The 19,735-nt window shown below is 34.0% G+C and overlaps 1 protein-coding gene across 1 annotated transcript in view; it reads right to left on the bottom strand.

Annotated features, from left to right (window-relative positions):
• Positions 1-19,735, bottom strand: part of LACC1 (laccase domain containing 1) — a 48,647-nt gene that overhangs the window by 28,097 nt on the left and 815 nt on the right. The window contains exons 2-7 of the mRNA XM_012761028.3: positions 18,490-19,085; positions 17,658-17,836; positions 16,108-16,273; positions 12,801-13,026; positions 11,520-11,680; positions 10,377-10,493 (exon numbers count right to left, since the gene is read on the bottom strand). Coding sequence (XP_012616482.2) covers positions 11,521-11,680; positions 12,801-13,026; positions 16,108-16,273; positions 17,658-17,836; positions 18,490-19,051 — 1,293 coding nt within the window. The 5' untranslated portion in view covers positions 19,052-19,085 and the 3' untranslated portion in view covers positions 10,377-10,493; position 11,520. The remainder of the gene's footprint in view (positions 1-10,376; positions 10,494-11,519; positions 11,681-12,800; positions 13,027-16,107; positions 16,274-17,657; positions 17,837-18,489; positions 19,086-19,735) is intronic.

The following is a 19,735-nucleotide window of genomic DNA, read 5'->3' as shown; positions in this document are numbered from 1 at the left end:
AGAATTTCTTTAAAAAATTATATTCCTAACACAAGGTCTTATATGTAATGCATCAATATTGGTTCACTAATTGCAACAAATGTACCAGACTAATGTAAGATGTTAATAATAGGGGGAATTTGGTCTGAGGTGTATAGGAACTCTCTGTAGTATATTTGCAATTCTCTGTATATGTAAAACTAAAACTAAATCCTAACTATTCTAAAATAAATTTTATATATTTAAAAAAATAAGCTACCCCCCCATTATACTTAGAAGTAACCAACACCATGTGGAGATGCAAGGAAATGTCAAAATATTTTAAGTATCTTCTGGAAAATTAGATAGCAGAAAATTAGAAAGGATACATAAAACAAGCAAGAATTTTTCAATCTAGGAAGGAGAAAGATAAAGGATGGTTTAAGAGCAGTTATGTATATTTTTCATTTGAAAAAAGTATAGCTCATTAAAGAAAATATAGAAAAAACTACAAAACAGCAGGAAAAGATAACAAAAGCTTTATAATTCCATCATTTAACACAAATACTATTAGCATTTACTTTCATTTTTTAAAACGTGTATATTTCTGTGAGTTTTTTCAAAGCTATAATCATACTTGATATATAATTTAACTTTTTGGAAGGTTTTCCCTCTCTTAATTGAAGATAAATCTCACATAAAGTTAATTGGTCTCATTCTGCATTTTGGACAGAATTAAGTGAAAGAGAACCACATGACTTCCTAAGATTGTATGAGTATCCACAATTTGCTCTATTTATCTAGGATGTAGCACAAAACCAAAGGAGATACATATGGTACTATACAGGCCAATCACTTGATTTTACTGTGGAGTGGGTATAATATTTAAGAAAAAAAACAGGGAAAAAGGGCAAAGTTATTGTCAGGCAAGAGCCACAGAAAGAAAAGGTAGGGTACTAAGAGAATCACAGTTGGTAGATAATTTACAGAAATTTAGAGTGAGCATATTTATATTTAAGAAGTGAGGTATAAAAAAACCATAAAATGGTGAGGAATGAAAGGAGCATGAGGGATAATCTATTTTTGCAAATGTGCCGTGTGTGAATATATAGGCGGAAGAGTGTAGTTGAAAGTTAATAGTAGCAAATATTAACATTACAATCTCCATAGTTATCGCTAGGTGGGAGCTTACATTCAGATAACACTGTTTCTTAAGATTTGATACAATGGCTATTTTCCAGATAAAAAATTTTGGATCTCTTAAATTCCATTAGATTGAGGCAACTAGAAACATTCTTAAGTACATGTTGCCACCTAGTGGATAAATGTGTATAATGCACAAAGCATTTGCAAAGGAAGCAGACAAAGGAAGACAGTAAGTTACGAGGTTATTATGACCAAGATGCTAGTGTTTAAAGCTTTGCTTATCTTAGGTGAAGGCCATATATCATATGTGATCCAAAACTGAATCACACCACTCACTCAGACTACCAGACTAGATTTTAATATACATTTTCAAAGTATTCTGATAAATATTACCAGAGGCTTCCAGCAATGGTAGAAAAAATATTATGAAATGCGAGCTTACCACCACATCAGGTACTTTTGACACATGAGTTGTTCAGGAGCAGATTGTTTTATTTCCATGTGTTTTGTAGATTTGAGAGTTCTTCTTAGAATTGATTTCTAGTTTTATTCTTCTGTGGGCTAAGATACATGGTATCATTTTGATTTTCTAAATTTGCTGAGACTTGTTTTGTGACCTAACGCATGATCTATCTTGGAAAATGTCTCATGTGCTTATGACAAGAATACATATGCTGGATTTTTTCAGTAGAATGTTCTGTAAATATCTGTTAAGTCCATTTATTTTGGACTCCTATTTAAGTCCAGTGTTATTTTTGTTGTTGTTGATTTTCTGCCTTGATGATCTGTCTAGTTCTATCAGTGGAGTGTTGAAGTTCCTGGCTATTAAGATGTTGCTGTTTCTTTCTTTCCTTAGATCTACTAGAATTTGTTTTATGAATCTGGGAGCTCCTGTGTTAGTTGTATATATACTTAGGCTTGTTATATCTTCTTCTAGAATTGGTCCCTTTGTCATTAATAATGACCATCTTTTTCTTTTTGTTTTTACCATTATTGATTTAAAGTTTATCTTATGTGATATGAGAATAGCTATTCTTGCTCACTTGTGGTTTCCATTTGTGTGGAATATTTTATTCCATCTCCTTATGTTGAGTCTATGCAAATCTTTGCAAGTTAAATGATTTCTTGGAGACAGCATATATTTTAGTTTTGTTTTGTTTTAATCCATTCAGCCAATGTATATCTTTTAAGTCAGGTATTAAGACCATTTATATTCAATGTTACTGTTGATATATGACATACTGTTCTGGTCATCATGTTGATTGTTACCTAGTTGTTTTGCTTTCTGCCTTGTGTTACTGTTTTACAAGAGCTGTGCATTTTAAATTTGGGGCGTTTTTACATGGTGTGTATGGATTATTCTGCTCGATGTATACAGCACTTTTAAGCATTTCTTGTAGGGCAGGTATAGTGGTGATAAATCCCCTTAGTGTTTGCTTGTCCAGGAAAGACTTTATTTCCCCTTCATTTATGAAACTTAGGTTTGCAAGACACAAAATTCTTGCCCGGCAGTTATTCTGTTCAAGAAAACTAAAAATGGGACCCCCAAGCCTTTCTGTCTTATAAGGTTTCTGCTGAGAAGTCTGCCCCAAATCTGATGGGTTTTCTTTTGTAAGTTATCTGATGCTTTCATCTCACAGCTTGTAGGATTTTCTCCCTCACTTTGACCTTGGCCAGACTGGTGACTATATGCCTTGGTGGTGTGCTATTTACCTTGAATCTTCTAGGAGTTCAATGACCTTCTTGTATCTTGATGTCTAAATCTCTAGCAATACCAGGGAAGTTTTCCTCTATTATTCCCTCAAATAAGTTTTCCATGATTTTTGCTTTTTCTTATTCTCCCCCAGGGATACCTATGAATCTTATGGTTCTTTGCTACACATAATCCTATATTTCTCAAAGATTGTTCATTCTTCTTGATTCTTTTATCTTCATTTTTTTTATTGACTGGGTTAATTTGAAGGCCTTTTATTCAAGCTCTGAAATTATTTCTTATGCTTGGAGTAGTCTGTTGTTTAAACATTCCACTGTATTTTGAAATTCCTTAAATGACTCTTTCATTTCCAGAAGTTCTGTTATGTTTTTTCTTATATTATCTATCTCTTGAGTCAATTTTTCATTCATCACTTGATTGTTTTAGTTGTTTCTTTATGTTGGTTTTCAACTTTCTCATCAAACCCATTGATCTTACTTGTGATCCACACTCTGAATTCCATATCTGACATTTTAACAATTTGCTTTGGTTGGGGTACATTGCTGGAGAGCTAGTGTGATCTTTTGGGGGTGTCAAAACAGCTTGTTTTTTCATGTTGCCATAGTTCTTATCTGGTTCCTTCTCATTTGGTACCTCTTCTCTCAGTTCAAAACAGATATTTATAGCTTTGTGGTATACCTGATCTCCTCTGTTGGGAACTCTGTTGCTCAAAGAAAGGGAGTGGTCCCTGGATGACGTGCTTGAGTCCTATTCCAGAAGATTGACCAGGCAGGAGAGGTGCAGATGTACTGTGAGCCTTTAATTCTCCTCCCCTCCTGGGCCTTCTCTTCTCTTGTTATTGTCATGGGCACACAGTGGGGAATGGGCACATGAGGGAAGTCTTTGCCTGGCAGCATGGGCGTTCATTCTGCCTACATTTGTGGTGGTGTTGCTACCCAGGCAGTTGCAACCAGAGGCATATCCTCTGCCTAAGACCTGCAGCAGCTGTGGCTGGGATGAATGATCTAAGTGGCAGGAGTAGGGGCTAGGTCCATGGGCACCTGCTTTGTTTGGATCCCCAAGCAGCATTGGGGGTATGCAGCACCTGGCCATAGGCTGTTCAAGAACATTTGGCCTCCACGCTCTCTCTCCACCCTGACAGGAGCAATGGAGAGGTGGCAGCAATGAATCTGACCCCCAGGTACAGTACTCTGGGGCTGGGACCTCAAAATTGCACCAGCCACAGTGCCCAGGGTTCAGAAGCCAACAGGCCCCCATTTTGCTGTCTCCAGAGCAAGGCCACTGCACAGCTCCCTGTATCAGACCAGAAGCTTCCTGCAGGATAGGCTATGAATTGTCCTTTCAGGACTGCTCTGGTTGTATCCCACAGATTTTGATAACTTGTGTCTCCTTTATCATTTAGTTCAAAGAATCTTTTGATTTCCATCTTAACTTCCTCCTTAATCCAATAATCATTCAGCATGAGGTTGTTTAGTTTCCATGACTTTGTGTAGAGATGAGAGTTTCTGTTGGAGTTGATTTCTAATTTTATTCCACTGTGGTCTGAGAAGATGCATGGTGTAATTTCTGTTTTTTAAAATTTGTTGAGACATGCTTTGCAGCCTAGGATATAGTCAGTCTTAGAGAATGTCCCATGAGCTGATGAGACAAACATATATTCAGTGGTTTTGGGGTAGAGTGTTCTATAAATGTCGGTCAGTCCCGTTTGTTTTAGAGTTCTGTTTAAGTTCATTGTTTCTTTTCTGTTTGGAGGATCTGTCCTTTCTGTCGGAGGGTGTTGAGGGATGTTGACATCCCCAGCTAGTATGGTTCTGCTGTTTATCATTTTGTTTAGATCACAAGTAGAGTTTGCTTTATGAATCTGGGTGCACCTGAGTTAGGTGCATAAATATTTAGAATTGTGCTGTCTTCTTGTTGAATTGTACCCTTTACCATTATATAGTGACCCTCTTTGTCTTTCATTACCTTTCCTGATTTGAAGACTAAGTAATCTGAAATCAGAACTGCTATGCCAGTTTTCTTTTGGCTTCCATTTGCATGGAATATTGTTTTCCATCCCTTCACCTTGAGTCTGAATGCATCCTTGTGAGTTACATGTGTTTTAAGCAGACCAACATTTAAAAATTATTTTACTAAGGACCATAAAAATGATGCTCAGGATGAATGCTCATGAGGCAAACAACCAAGGAAAATATTCTGGAAGAGGTGACCCCTGATTTGAGTCTTAAAGGATGCTCAAGAGTTATTCACGAGAACTGAGGTTGAGAACTACTGTACAAATAGAACCAGCAGTATGTATAAAGCTAGAAGGCAAGAGACAACATAGCTGTGGAAGATCATGGTAAGAATTGCTGTTGACCCAATCACACAGAAGAAAGTATTGTTCATACTTGTAGATACAGAAAAACTTTCCTTATATGATTAAAGGTAGAACTTTGAGCATTCATATGGCCCCTCACCCTGCCTAATGCAACAAAAGCTACTGAGTTTGTGTGTGTTACCTGGCACAATCTTCACTGTGTATATACTACATTGACAACTGGATTTTAGCTATATCTCAATGAGAAATTAGGAAGACACTTGAGTGTTGGATCTATTCACTAAAATGCTTATTTTATATATGTCCTTGGTAATGCCTTTTTGCTAATTGAGTAGAGAATCTAAGTGAAAGTAACCTTGAATAAAATCTGAGTTCTATCAGTCTTTGAATGCAAACCAACCTCTTTGGTCTGACCTAGCTTAATGGTATAATCTAGGAAATGAAAAAAGTACAGAATGGCATGTGGTGTAGAGTGGGAGGGGTGGGAATTGAAGAGTAAGCAGGGGCAAGATCATGACAGAACTTATGAACTTTGGTGAGCAGGTCTTTATATTGGAGGCGGTGAGAAAGCCATGAAAAATTTTGAGGGATATGACCAGATTTTCAATTTAAAACAATCAATAATGGCACTGTAAGGAGGGATTCAATAAGGAAAGACAATATACATTATTGAGATTGCTGGTTTATTGACTGCCACTTTTCACTGGATATTAAACATATAAGGCTGCTCTAATGATGTAGGTGAGAGATGATGACCAGAATGTCTGTGGCAGTTGAGAGAGAGACATGGGAAAAGATGGTAGATACACAGTCAGTAGTGTGGAAAGGGGAGAAGGAAAGAGAGGCATTCAGAAACACTCTAGAGTTTCTGTCTGGGCACCTGCATGATTTTATTCTCTGAGTTAGAACACCAGAAGTGAGGAGGTTTTGAAGGGAATATGTTAAGTTTGGAGGATGCATATGTATTCGAGAGACCATAGAATAAGTCCAACAGGCAACCATATAGCCAAATCTGGATATAAATGTAAATGTAGAAAATTCAAAGAATGACTTTACCCTGTGAATATGAAATATCAGATATACGTGTGCTTAAGGATATTAAGGAATAGGAAAGCATAGTGAGATGTAAACTAATGTGTGAAGCAGAATTAAGAAAATGAAGGATATTCAAAACAAATAGACTTGTTACCATGAACAGATCTATTTTCTACAAATGTTTCTCATGAAATGAATACCTTTTTATGGTTAGAAAGTAAGGTGGTATTTTGAGCTATGGAGCCTGCTGGAAATTTTAATTGTTTAATAAAATACAGTTACTGGATATCCCAGCCTTCTGAGAACTAAATGAAACAAAAAGCCTGCTCCAAATACAGAAGGGACATAGCTCAACTTAGGCACTTGGCACAAGGTCATAGGGAATGTGATGTAAACATTTCTTTCTCTGCAAAGAAAATGCATCTAAGGAGAGTATGAAAAGTTTGTCTGAACACAACTGACATGTAATCACTGTGACTTCAAGCTAAATTTGTTGATCTGGAAAAAGTAGTACTGGCAGATTTCTTTTTTTTTTTTTTCATTAATCAATGACCTAGCACGGAACAATGTATTGCTTATAGCAGCTGCCTAATCTTTGAAATGACAAGTCAGCTTAAAAACACTGCCTAAAATGGAAGTGTACATGATCTAGACCAGGGTTCCCATAAGCACATCTAGTAGGCACACGAACCATGCTTCTAATTCTTTATTGTACAATTTATAAGAAAATTAAAGGGAGAAATCTATGATTCCACTGCATCCAATGTATTTTATATGTGTGAATTTATATTGGCTAGGGCAAAGGGGCTATATATCATATTTAACACACACATATTTCTTTTTCACCAGTTAGAATATATATACAGGCCCATGCATACACACACAAACACACAGATAACTGGTAACAGATGACTTTTTCACTAAAAAGATGGATACATCGTACGTATAACTTTAGGACAATCAAGTGAAAACAAATATCCAATCCCACTTTGAGATACAAAATAATATAACTCATCTGGTTACTGTTATCTTTTCTTCCAGCTTCTGAATACATGGGTTTTATTTATTTTTTGTCATGTGACACAGACTAAGCTTTTCTGAGTTTCTCCCACGAATGTACTTACAGAAAAGCAGTTACTAGAGATTTGATAGAAGGGAGATTGAGGTGGGTGAGGGTTCCTAAATGCTTTCATCTATCTGATCTACCGTATGCTGTGCCTAAAGTAAGAGCAATAAATTCACTAACTTTAAATGCCCTTTTGTTGTACAAGCAAATATAGAGATTAACTTTATACCAAAAAACAGAGCAGAGCTACTTGAAGAAATACTGCCTCCTAGTAGTGAGATTATTTCATCTGTTTCGTAAAGCACTGGAGGATAGCATATTTAGTCATTATGCTATTCATCACAATTTAAAAAACAATTAGATATATGGTCCAGTAAATTTTAGTTTGATAATTAGTACTTCCCAAAAGTCATGTTATGAACCCTTATTTATAAACTTAATGTCTCTTATTAATAAAATACCAAAGAATATTTCCTCTGTGTAGTTAGTAGCAGTGCTTAGATTAAAAAACAAACTTTGACTTACTAGAAATCATCATTGTTGTTGTATTCCAAAAGTTCAAAAACCGTATATACAAATACTTCAGAGTGACAGGTGTGTTATAAGGCAGTAAGATATGATTATTTAATAACGTAGTAGTTCTGTTTCTGAGTTACTGAGTCCATACTTTTCACTCGGCAAAACAACAAAGAGACAACTTTTTGTTAAATATTTTGGCACAGATAATCTAAAATCATAAATAATCAAAAATACTTTTCATTTGGTTTTACAATGTTGGGGTACATAAAATGTAATATATCTGCCTATCACTCTGTAAATTTATAAACTTCAAACAAAATAATGCACAGTAAAGAATCAGAAAATTATCAACCTATTTCATTATGTGAAATTATTCCTTAATCTTTATTATTATCATTACAAAAAAGAATATTTTGCATAAGTTCAAATTTTCTATCCTATGCTTTGTGTTTAATTCCTTCTTTGAATTGGAAGAAATGAGGTATTTTATTTAAATTTCACACCGGGCTATGGGAATGCAGAGAATTAAAGTAATAAGGTAACAGATTGTGGCAACCTCACAACACACATTATTGAGATTGCTGGTTTATTGACTGTCACTTTTCACTGGATATTAAACATCTTGAAGGCTACAACTATATATTTTTAACTTATCCCACTTCCTCAACACAATTCTGACTGAATGTATGAATAAATGATGTTAACAAAAAGTTAAAAATAAAAATATAATTTAGATAGTTTTCATTAACTGTAAAATCTGAAAGGAGATCTGGAGTCATAACATGTATGTTCAAATCTTACTTCATCACAAGTTATGTAACTTTGACTTCCACCTCAGTGAGGCTCAGTTTTCTCATCCAAAAAAAAGGGAGTAACATCTGATCTATGTATTTCAGAGTAGCCATAAAGGTAAAATGAGGTCAGGTACATGAAAGTCCTTTGTAAATACCAAAAAATGTTATTTGCTGTTATTTTACTGCATATACATATAGGAAATATACATATGAAATAAATTTTTAAGATGCAATGTAACAACTTACATTTAAAAATATACCATCTTTTCCCAAAAGAAAAGTAGCTTAACTCTTTTTAGCTTACAAACATACTCAAAACCATTCATCCACAAAACAACTTGCTTCCTTCAAGATACAGTCCCCAGATTTTTCTCTTCTCTAGTAAATACCATTGAAGAAATGTCGACATTTTATACACCCTCTTCCTCAATGCACTGAAATCTGACTCTGCCACCACTGCCTACAGAATAGCTTTAATACAGTTAAGCCATTGGTTTCGTCTCAGTTTTCACTTTATTTTATCCCTGTACATTTCTTTTTGAGTACTTCCCACACCTACATTGACTTCCACTAAACGACCATACCCTATTTTTTTTTCTTACTTCAATTGACTTACTTGTTTAGTTTCTTATTCTTCAAATGCAGGTGTTATATGAGGTTTCATCCTTGGACCTCCTTTTCTCTCACCCTAATTTCTGCCTAGATTATCCAACCTGCTCCAGTAGAATCAAGCATTAACTCTACATAGCCAACTTTCAAATGTGTGACTTTGTGTCAGGCTCCCTCCTAAGTTCTAGGTCTGTATTTCTAATGGTTGACCAAATATTTCCATCTGAACGCACTTCATTCTGTGTTAAGCGGGACTGACTATCCTTCCTTGTCCCAAACTGCCCCCCTCCCTTAATTGCCATTCTTGGTAGTTAGCCAAGCAGAAAGCAGTCATCAATGACTTCTCCACTCTTCCTTACCTTTTACATCCATTATCTAGTAAATAGGATTATTGATTCTAATTCCGAAATGTCTCTCTAATCCATTTACTTTCTTCTCCATTTTAATTTCCTCTGCCTTCATTGGGTTTTCATTATTTCTTTTTTGAAATATTTTGATCATCTCTTATCTAGTCTTCTGCTTTGGTTTCACACGATTTGAATTCATCTGGTTAAATACAATGCCAAGGAAATGAACACACTCCCTAATTTTTTTTTTTTTGATGCCTAGTCATCACCTGGAAAATAAACTCCAAACTCTTTGACATAGCATTTAAGACCCTTACTAATCTGTTTCCAACCTGTTTTTCCAGTCCTAACACCTGCCTACACCTTTCTCTATATATAACATGTTATGTACTTTCAGTTTCATGCCCTGGTTCATGGTATTCTCTCTACCTGTTATGGTTGTCTCTCATTTGTCAAAAGTCTATACATCTTTTGGACCTATGTGATAGCGGATTTTCTGTGTAATAACTTCTCTACTCTGCCTTCTGGGCAAAATTAACCACTACTCCTTCTGTACTCTTATACTGCTATTAAAGTTAAAGTTGTAGAAGTGTTTATCCCTTCCACTACATTAGACTCAAAGGGGAAAAGTCATTCGTTTTGATTCACCTATGCTTAACACAGCCTGACAAATAGAGAATAGTCAATAAATACTGAACTGAACAAACCTATTCTTGATTATGTAATAAATAGGTAGAACAAATCTTAAGAATAATCTTCATCTATAAAACATATATTATAAAACTATATCATACTGATTTTTTGTCAGTTATTGTTAGAATTAAATGAAAATCATTTGTCTTTAGATAATAATAAAAATATAACCTACAGGTAAATTATCCATTTTAATCCTTTTGGTTTTAAATAAATCAAACAGCTAAATTTCTCTTTTGCAGTCAGTTTGGAAGGAGGCAGGAAATATTTATGCAAGAATCCAGTCAAGCATCTGTAAAATAGATAGAAATCAAATATGAGACCCTTATTAGTGTTATGAGAATATAAAGGTAAGAATCATAAAGTCTATTAAAGTTTTTTTTCATATTAAAGAACTAAAGACATTGTAAAGACTGAAATAATAATCATTCAGTTAAAAGCGACCTTCAGGAAAATTACATATATGCTAAAGGAGTAATGCTAAATCACTATCATAAAGTATTTTTGTATAGCTCTAACAAAACCATCTCTCATAAATATTATTTTAATGAAATTACACTCAATCTAGCTCTATGACTGTAGACCAGCTGTCAGCAAACTATTGGCCTGTGGGCCAAATCTAACCACTCATCTGTATTTGTTTTATAAATAAAGTTTTATTGGAACACAAACGTACTCATTTCTGTAGTATCAGTCTATTTTTGCTCTACAATGGCAGAGTTGAGTAGTTGAGACAGATACTCTATGTCCCACAAAGCCTAAAATATTTACCATCTGACCCGTAAAAGAAAAATGTGATCAACTCCAGTTACAGATAATCAGTTGGAAAGCTATTTGAAAACCAAGCCAATTTGTATATTGAAGATTACTTATTATTCTAGAATTAGAATATTTATGCAAATATTTATTCTCAAAAAAATGAAAGCTATAAGAATGTTATGATAGTAAATTTATAGATATCAATTACATAGTAGAGATAAGGAATATAAATACAGGACTTTTTAAAGACTAAATTATTTTATTTCTATAACTTTAACATAAGCCATCCTGATTATTTCTTATTAACTAGGAAAAGGAGTGGCTATTCTTCATAATAGAGTATTTACTAAAAATGAACTTGTCTACCACTATTGCATTGCTTAAAAAATAAAACTTAATTCTTCCTATAGGAATAAAGGTATAAAGTTAAATATAATTAATTATTTTAAAAAACGAAGGGAGGGAAAGACTGAAAGAGGAAAAAGGAAAGAAGGAAGGAGAGAGGGCCAGGGACAAGAGACAGAGAAAGAGACTAGAAAGAGAAGAGAACCAACTGTACCTCATTCTTTAATCGATATGAAGCCAATCTGTGTACCAAAATTAAGGCCATCTCGGACATGAGAAAAAAACTTGTCAGGATGGCAGGATGTACAGAGGTTGAGATCTTGGTTCTGGTCCTGAATATTCTGTGGAAGAATTCCTCCCCGTTCTAGAAGAATCCTTAAGATGAAGATATTTCAAAAGAAAGCAAGAGTTTATTTTACCAATAGCCAAAGCAATATGAAAAAAGTATGGATATTGGTATGAAAGAATTCTGGGAACGATCTTTTTGGAATAATGCAAACTGTTATTCACTTATAGAACATGGACTAGTCAGAAAGAAGTTTAATTTTATCACCATTTATCACCTAAGTTCGTAAATGAACTGTAAAACCTTCTATATTATCCTGCAGACGTGATTTGGTTTCAGAATTTTATAGTAAAATTCAAGTATTTATTTTTGAAGAAACTTCTAAAGTTAATAGGATACTAGACAAAATTCATTTGGTTCGGACAGAGCATACATTTTAGTCATCTGATCCTCCATCTCATTTCTTTCTACTAACCAATTTTTTTCACAGAAAACTTGCTTCTCCATAAACACTTCATGATATGAAATACGACTATAAACTAGCGATACCTGATTCCACAAGTCACATATAACAATCAATTTCAACCTTTCTACTTATGTACTAAATGAGGCAGAATCTGGGTAAGGTTTTGCTGACTGGAAATAGATACATGATTTAAATCAAACATCAATTTTCCTTTGTAGTAATGGCAAATAATTTTCAACAGATACTAATAGCAAAACTTCATAGATTCAAAAATGCAAGAAATTGTAAAAAACTTGAAAGTGATGGTATGTTTATATTATCTAATATTTTCCTAACAAATATATTCCTCTAGTTAATTAGAGCATAAGAATAATTTCAAAATATCAGCTTCCGGATAGTTTATTACATTTAGGAGGATTTAGCTGAGGAATGGTTGTGAAGTAAAGTACATGCCAACTTTTCTATATGAAGTTTAAGTATATCTCTTAAAAGTAAACTCCAGTGTTTCTTCCTTCACTTTTAAATCAATAAGAGATACCAGACAGGAACATTTCTGTTATTCAAACTTAAATGAAAATAGAGGTCATATTTAAAATGAGTTTTTGTGTACATGTATATGTCAGCTACTTAAATAACTGCTACCTGAATTTTTCTTAATGTTATTAATTGTTCTCCAAGAAAAATTTCATTTTAGGGCAATAGCAAAAACCAAACTTGCAGTTCCAGAATGAAATCAAACATACCTGGTGGCTTTACGGATGTCAACATAGGGATCTGGTGAGTCAAATAGTCGTACACATGCAGGATGAAGATTATGAAATACCTTTGCTGATTCCTTTGGAAGAGTAAAACAGCAAGGTCCTACTGATGGTCCAAGTACAACAACAATGTCCTCCAAACTGCAGCCATATTCTGCTATCATAGCATTCACTGTAGCCATAGCAACACCTAACAAAGTACCTTTCCAACCTGGTAAATAGGAAGTAAAAGAGATAAGGAAAGTTAAAATATAACAGAACTTCAGCTGAATTTATGTCTATCGTAAAAATGAGCAGATTTAGTTTGTACATTTTTCAAAGTCCAGAAATAATAAATGAACCACAAAATTAATTATTACATTATAGTGTGTCTTTTAAATGAGATATGTTATACAAGCACCTGACACAGAAGACACATTAATAGGAGTTTCCTTTCTTTTCCTTTTTAAAGATGTCCTATACTTATAGTTTTCTATAGTATTATAGCTTATTAGTCTTTTCTCTCACTTTTATTTTTCATATTTAAAAAAATTGTGATAAAAAACACAAAAAATTTACCATTTAACTGTTTTAAGTTTTAAGTTCAGAAGCATTAAATTCATATTGTTGTATAATCACTCTCCAGAATGTTTTCATATTATAAAATTGAAACTCTATAACTACTAAACAATAACTCCCTGTTTCTCCTTTTCCCCAGCCCTTGGCAACTACCATTCTTCTTCTAGTTCCTATGAATTTGATTACTGTAGGGACCTTATATAAGTGAAATCAATATAGTATTTGACTTTTTGTGACAGGCTTATTTCACTTAGCCTAATGTCCTCAAGGTTCATCTGTATTACAGCATGTATTGGAATTTCATGCCTTTTTAAGGCTACATGATATTCCATTGTAGGTATTATATAAACTATATTTTGCTTATCCATTCATCTATCAATGAACACTTGGGTTGTTTCCACTTTTGGCTATGGTGAATGCTGTTATTAACATGGGTGTGCAAATATCTTTTTGAATTCCTGCTTTCAATTCTTTTGCATATAAACCCACTAGGGAAATTTTTGGCTCATATGGTAATTCTATTTATAAATTTTTGATGAATCATATTGTTTTCTTTAGTGGCTATACTATTTCACATTCCCACTACCAGTACGCCAGTGTTCCAATTTCTCTACTTCCTCAACAACACTTACTATTTTCTGGGTTTTTTAAATATTAGTCATCTTAATGGATATGAGAAAATATCTCATTATGGTTTTGATTTGTATTTTCCTAATTTCCAACCCATTAACATGGGATTTCTCTTCATCTATTTGTGTCTTCTTTAATTTCTTTCAGCAATGTTTTGTAGTTTTCATCTCTCCTTCACTTTTTACACTAAAATATAAGTGTTATGTTTCAATTAATAGTCCCCTTTCACACCCTTCCCCTTTGCTTAGACTATCATTCCCTTGCCAGTTTTGTCTCCTCTGCACTGGACCCCATGGAGTTCCAAGATAAAATAATTTTCCTTATTCCTGCTCCCATCAAGTTGCCAAAGACAGAAAGCTAAGAATATTGCATTTCTCCTTTATTCCCTGTATCTGAGTTTGATTCAGCTGATCTGGTTGGCCAATAAGGAGTACCTTTACTCCTTCCCTCAATACTGCATACACATACCCTTCTAAATCTAGGCACTCAGGCAAAGAGATCAATCTTCCCAGATAAAGGGAGGAGATGACCAAAGCAAAAAGTACTTAGGTTACAGGCCCAACCTCTACTGGTAACCCATTGGATATGTGGCTATGGGAAGAACAGAAGGAAAAGATCAAGTTGCTAGCTGAGTCTGTAAGTGGGTGGGATATTAATAATCAAAACAGGAAACCTAAGTGGTAGAGAAGGATTTAGGAAAAAAATATTGAGTTTTTGGCACAATGATTTTGAGGCACCTATGAATATGTAATCAGTGATGTTCATAGGGAAGCAACTAGATATAGGAATTTTGAGCTAAAGAGAAATATTGTCAGGGATTTTCTATAGATAAGAGTAGCTCTCTTCCTCAGAGATCTTCCTTAATTATTCTTTCACCTACAATTCTTCTACTTCCTATTTGATTTTTTTCCTACAGCAAATGTATAGGCATATATATGGTTAAAAGATTTTCATTCAATTAGTCCCATAGGATCTTACACTTGTTATATCTGATAAAATAACAAGTATATAGTGTATCTAATTATATTCTATTTCAAAGTTAATTTATTGACTTGAAAATTCACATTTATAACTTCATTTTTACTGTTTTATCTTGGATATTTTTAAATAAATGTTTTAAAGCCTAAGAAGTAATAAATAATATTCCCCTTTTATATCCAAGAGCCAAGACTAAAGTTTTAAATAACTTTTTGACAATTTCTTTTAGTAAACTTGATTTCTCATGCAATTCTATTACTTCAGCTAGTCAAAAAAAAATATGCTTCTTTTTTTTTTCCATGGACTAAAAAGGAAAGTAGTCATAGATTTACAAGTAGAAGAAATTTCTAAAGATCATCCCACATTTCATATAGAATCATAACCACTAGATAATCTAAATATTATTTTAAAAGACCTTCAGAAAATAAAATACCATAACCTTAACACAATAGAGATTCAAAAAACACTTCTTTGCTCTTATCTTCAGAAAACAGTTACAGTTAAATAAACTGAGTTAGTTACACTAATTTTCGGTTTTCAAAACATCTTGCTTTTTTTAACTCCCTACCTTTACACATGCTGCTCCATCTGTGTGAACACCTTCTTGCAATATGCCTAACATTCCTATTTCTCTGTTGCCGTTGCCTGGATTTCAAGGATTCTCAACCAGAGGCAGTACCACTGCCCCAGGGAGTGTTTTGGAAAAGCATGGAGGTGTTCGTTGTTGTTGTTTGGTTGATTTGTTTGTTTTGGTTTTTACTAAAACTGGAGATGCTACTGACATTAAGAATTTTGAGGGCCAAAGATACTTAATTTGTAATATTAGATTACCTTGCCTAAAATGTTAATGGCACCCTTGCTGAGAAACACTGGTACCTAGCCAAATCCAACAAATTCCTCAGCAGTCAACCTAGGTACTTCCTTCTTTGAGAATTCTAGTATGATTCATATAATTTGACTTGGATACTCCTTTTATTGGCCCCTATAATAACAGTACGCTGGCCCCACCTCATCATTATATTTATCACAATGTAATATAATTAACTGTCATGCTCACCAGAAATTATAATTTTTTCCTGTACTACAAAATTAGTAAAATCCTAAATGCTTAATTAAGCATACTTACCAGAGTGAGCAACCCCACATGCTTTTTTGACAGGATCTGCAAAAACTATTGGTATACAGTCAGCACCAAGAGCTGCTATTGTGACTCCTCTCTGATTTGTGGTTATTCCATCATAAGATTCAGGCTCCTTCCTTCCCATAATCCAGACGTCATTGGCATGATCAGTCTAATTAATACCAAAGATGTTCAATGAAAATGTTTTGAAAGTAGGATTTCTTTTACTATAAGCTTTTCTGAAAGTATTCATTTTAGTACAAAATTATATGACCAGTGTAAGATTACTGGCATTCATTAAATGTACCACTTGTACATATGGTAAAATACCAAATTTACTTATTTAACTTTTTAAGCTTTTGGTATTATAATCTCTGCATATTTCTTCAAAGAAAAGCAGGCTTTAACATTACAAAATTCAATATAGTCTATCATCATGAATACTTTTCATTACAGATGGATAAATCTCTCCTTCTAGCACTTTCTACAAAATGAAAATTTAACTTTCTTATTAAAGAAAATGAATTACCAAATTAATGTCATTTTTATTTTTGCTAGACTCAAGTAAAGCTAGAATTCTGTAAGGAACAAGACATTATGTCATCAGTTATGACCCTAGTTCCTCCTAGTGTTGAGTTAGAAAATGATGGCCTTTCTATTCCACCATTCACCACCCTTCTAAATCAGAAAGGGAAGTGGCGCTATATTCTCTGAGAATTAACTGTACTTTTAGAATTGAGGACTCTAGATGAAATATACAGCACATCCTTGAATAATTTTCTTTCATTTGACATCAAATCATTATAACGTTTATGAGGAAAAAAGATTAATTCCCCATTTAGGTCACTGTCTGGGTGCAGTCTGTACATTCTCCTCATGTCTGTATGGGTTTTTTCTCTGGTTTCCTCCCACATCCCAAAGATGTGCATGTTAGATTAACTGGCATGCCTACGTGGTCCCCATGTGAGTGAGTGTGGGTGTGTGTGTGTGAGTGCAACCTATGATGGAATGGTGTCCTGTCCACAGTTGGGCCCTGAGTTGCCAGGACAGGCTCTAGCAACCCTGAACTGGAATAATTGGGTAAACTGTTATCTTACTTGATTTTATTAATCTTTCTTAATGTAGGCATAGCTCCTATTTATTTTAGCGTTTAATATTAGAAATGTTTAGTCTTTATTTAGAAGTTTGGTGATGTTTGGTGACCAGAAATATGCTGTAAGAACTTAATTCTTTTTTATATCAATTAGCCTACAGTAAAATTGGTTTCATTATAAGTCATTTTGCTTAAAGTTACAGTTTCCAAGAACTTGTCAATGGTGTTGAGAACTTATTGTATATATATATATATATATATATATATATATATAGAATTAATTTAAGAAAAACAACAACAAGGTTATGATGTATAAATCTAAGAAAAACAGCTACAACATTATCCTAACATTTTAGATAAAACACGAGATGCAAAAGTTAAATAGCTTAATTAAAGTCCATGTAATTACCAGCAGAGTCAACAATATGCTTTAGATCTTCCAAAATATGAAGCAAAATCTTACCTTTATTCGGTAAAATTTCTCAATATTAAATCCTGCAGCGTTCGCCAACCTACGCAGATTTTCTTGAACAACTGCCTTGGGATCTCTCCGTTTGGAACTACTGAAGAGATTGAATGAGCTAAGAGTTGGTATATAAGATATCCCACCTGTTCTTGTAGTAAATCCATGTATGAAAATATCTGTTGAAGATAAGTAGTAAAGATTAAAAAGATGCTATACAAGACTATAAAGCATTATAAAACCCAGTCTCTCAATTAAGACCTTCCCGGATCACTTCAACCTACTCTTGTTTATCTGGCTTCTAATTTTGACATCATTTCCTACCTCAAGATGTTCTTATTAAATTCTGCTTTGTTTGTTTTAACATCCTTATGGCGTTATTGTTCTTCAAGGGGTTTCTTATCCTATCTGTCCCATGCTGTTATACCCAACAGCAAATAGCTCATAATAAATACTATTTAGCAAAGAAGTAAGATTGTTTTAAATTTCACTCTTCTATGAAGGTGCCAATGAGTTGAAGTTTCAGAATTTCTAAATAAATTTTCAGGGTCATAAATCTCATTGTAAATGAGGTGGGTGGTGAGGGGGTGTCTTAAACGTTAATTTGCATAAAGCAAATTTATTTGTTTAGGGTGGCTTAGAAGGGGTTATACCTTGATACCCCTGATACCACAAAGCCATCTATGACACCTCTATGTTGCAACTGATTCTAATATGCAATAAGCCCAAAACAGTCAATAAAAGAAATAAGAAAAATAAGAGGTGAACAACCTCTAAGGAAAGGCTACATCTTCATGTACACAGTAAAACCAACAAATAGCATTTAATATACCTGGGATCAAAGGAGAAGTGATAATAGTTAATTCTCCTTTCAGTGCTGGCAGACTTCTCAAATATGTTTCTATTTCATTCTGGATTTCTTTCAGTTCTTGAGCTGTGATTATGTTTATTTCAGTGGATTGTTTCAAAAGGTCTCCCCTCAAAGTCACTTGTAAATCTTCAAATTCAAAACTATAAACATCAGTGAAGAGTTGATCAATAAAAGCTTTCATTAATGTTTTCCTGTGCCTAGGTACAATTACCTTAATGCTGCTCAGATTTTTTTCATCTATTTTTTGTTTAATGGTGTACAAAGAGGCAGCCATGCTGGGATTGCTAACAGTCTCAAATTCTCCCAAGACAGCTGATAATCCATTGTTTGTTTCTAATTCATAATTATCATGTTTACCATCCCTTTCACAGCTGATGTTACTGCACCACATAACACAAAGGAACTTAGCCTTAGTAGCATGGTGGTATTGGACAGCATTCAATGTCTTCAGTAATGCCTGATGGCAGTTGTTTTCAGAGTTCAACTTCAAACCAAAGAGATCAATCAAAACCACTTCTGCCATCCTTCAAAGAAGGTTTTTATGCTAAATAAATCACCTGCAAAGAAAAATTAGTGTAAGTAAAAGCACAAAATTAAATCAATCTCATAGTTACAATAGAAATTTGTGGTGGATAAAAAAAGAATTACATTGATCTAAAAATATAACCAAAATAGTAAATCTAGACCCCCCTCCCAAAAAAGCTAGTCTACTATTTGTCATAATAGAACCATGCCAATTAAAATAAATCCATCTTTTAATTCTTCTTGTGAAAGTGTTGGAACATCTTTCCAGCAGAACAACAGTTCCTCTGTTTTGTTTATATAGCAAATTTTTTTTTAAGTTGTCACTTTTTTTAGCATATTATGGGGGTACAAGTGTTAAGGTTATTTATATTGCCCATGCCCCCCTCCCACCTCGAGTAAGAGCTTCAAGCATGCCCATCCCCCAAACGTTGCACATCTTACTCGTTGTGGTTGTATATACCCCTTCCCTCTTCCCCTCAACCACTCTCCTGACACCCGATAAATCTTACTCCTAGTACAGAATTACTTGTTCATTTAGAGAAAGTCCTGTTTTCTAAGTACAGGGTGTCAATCTGTATGATATACCATTAATCCTGATATGACTCATATTAGGTCACATCCCTTCCTATGCAGGGACTTAGGTTCATGAGGTTAAACGGAGCTGCACCTGAAGAGCGCATTT

The sequence above is a fragment of the Microcebus murinus genome, chromosome 13, assembly GCF_040939455.1.
Source record: "Microcebus murinus isolate Inina chromosome 13, M.murinus_Inina_mat1.0, whole genome shotgun sequence".
Lineage (NCBI taxonomy): Eukaryota > Metazoa > Chordata > Mammalia > Primates > Cheirogaleidae > Microcebus > Microcebus murinus.
The sequence above is the reverse complement of the archived record's forward strand: the minus strand, read 5'-3'. Positions and strand labels throughout refer to the sequence as shown.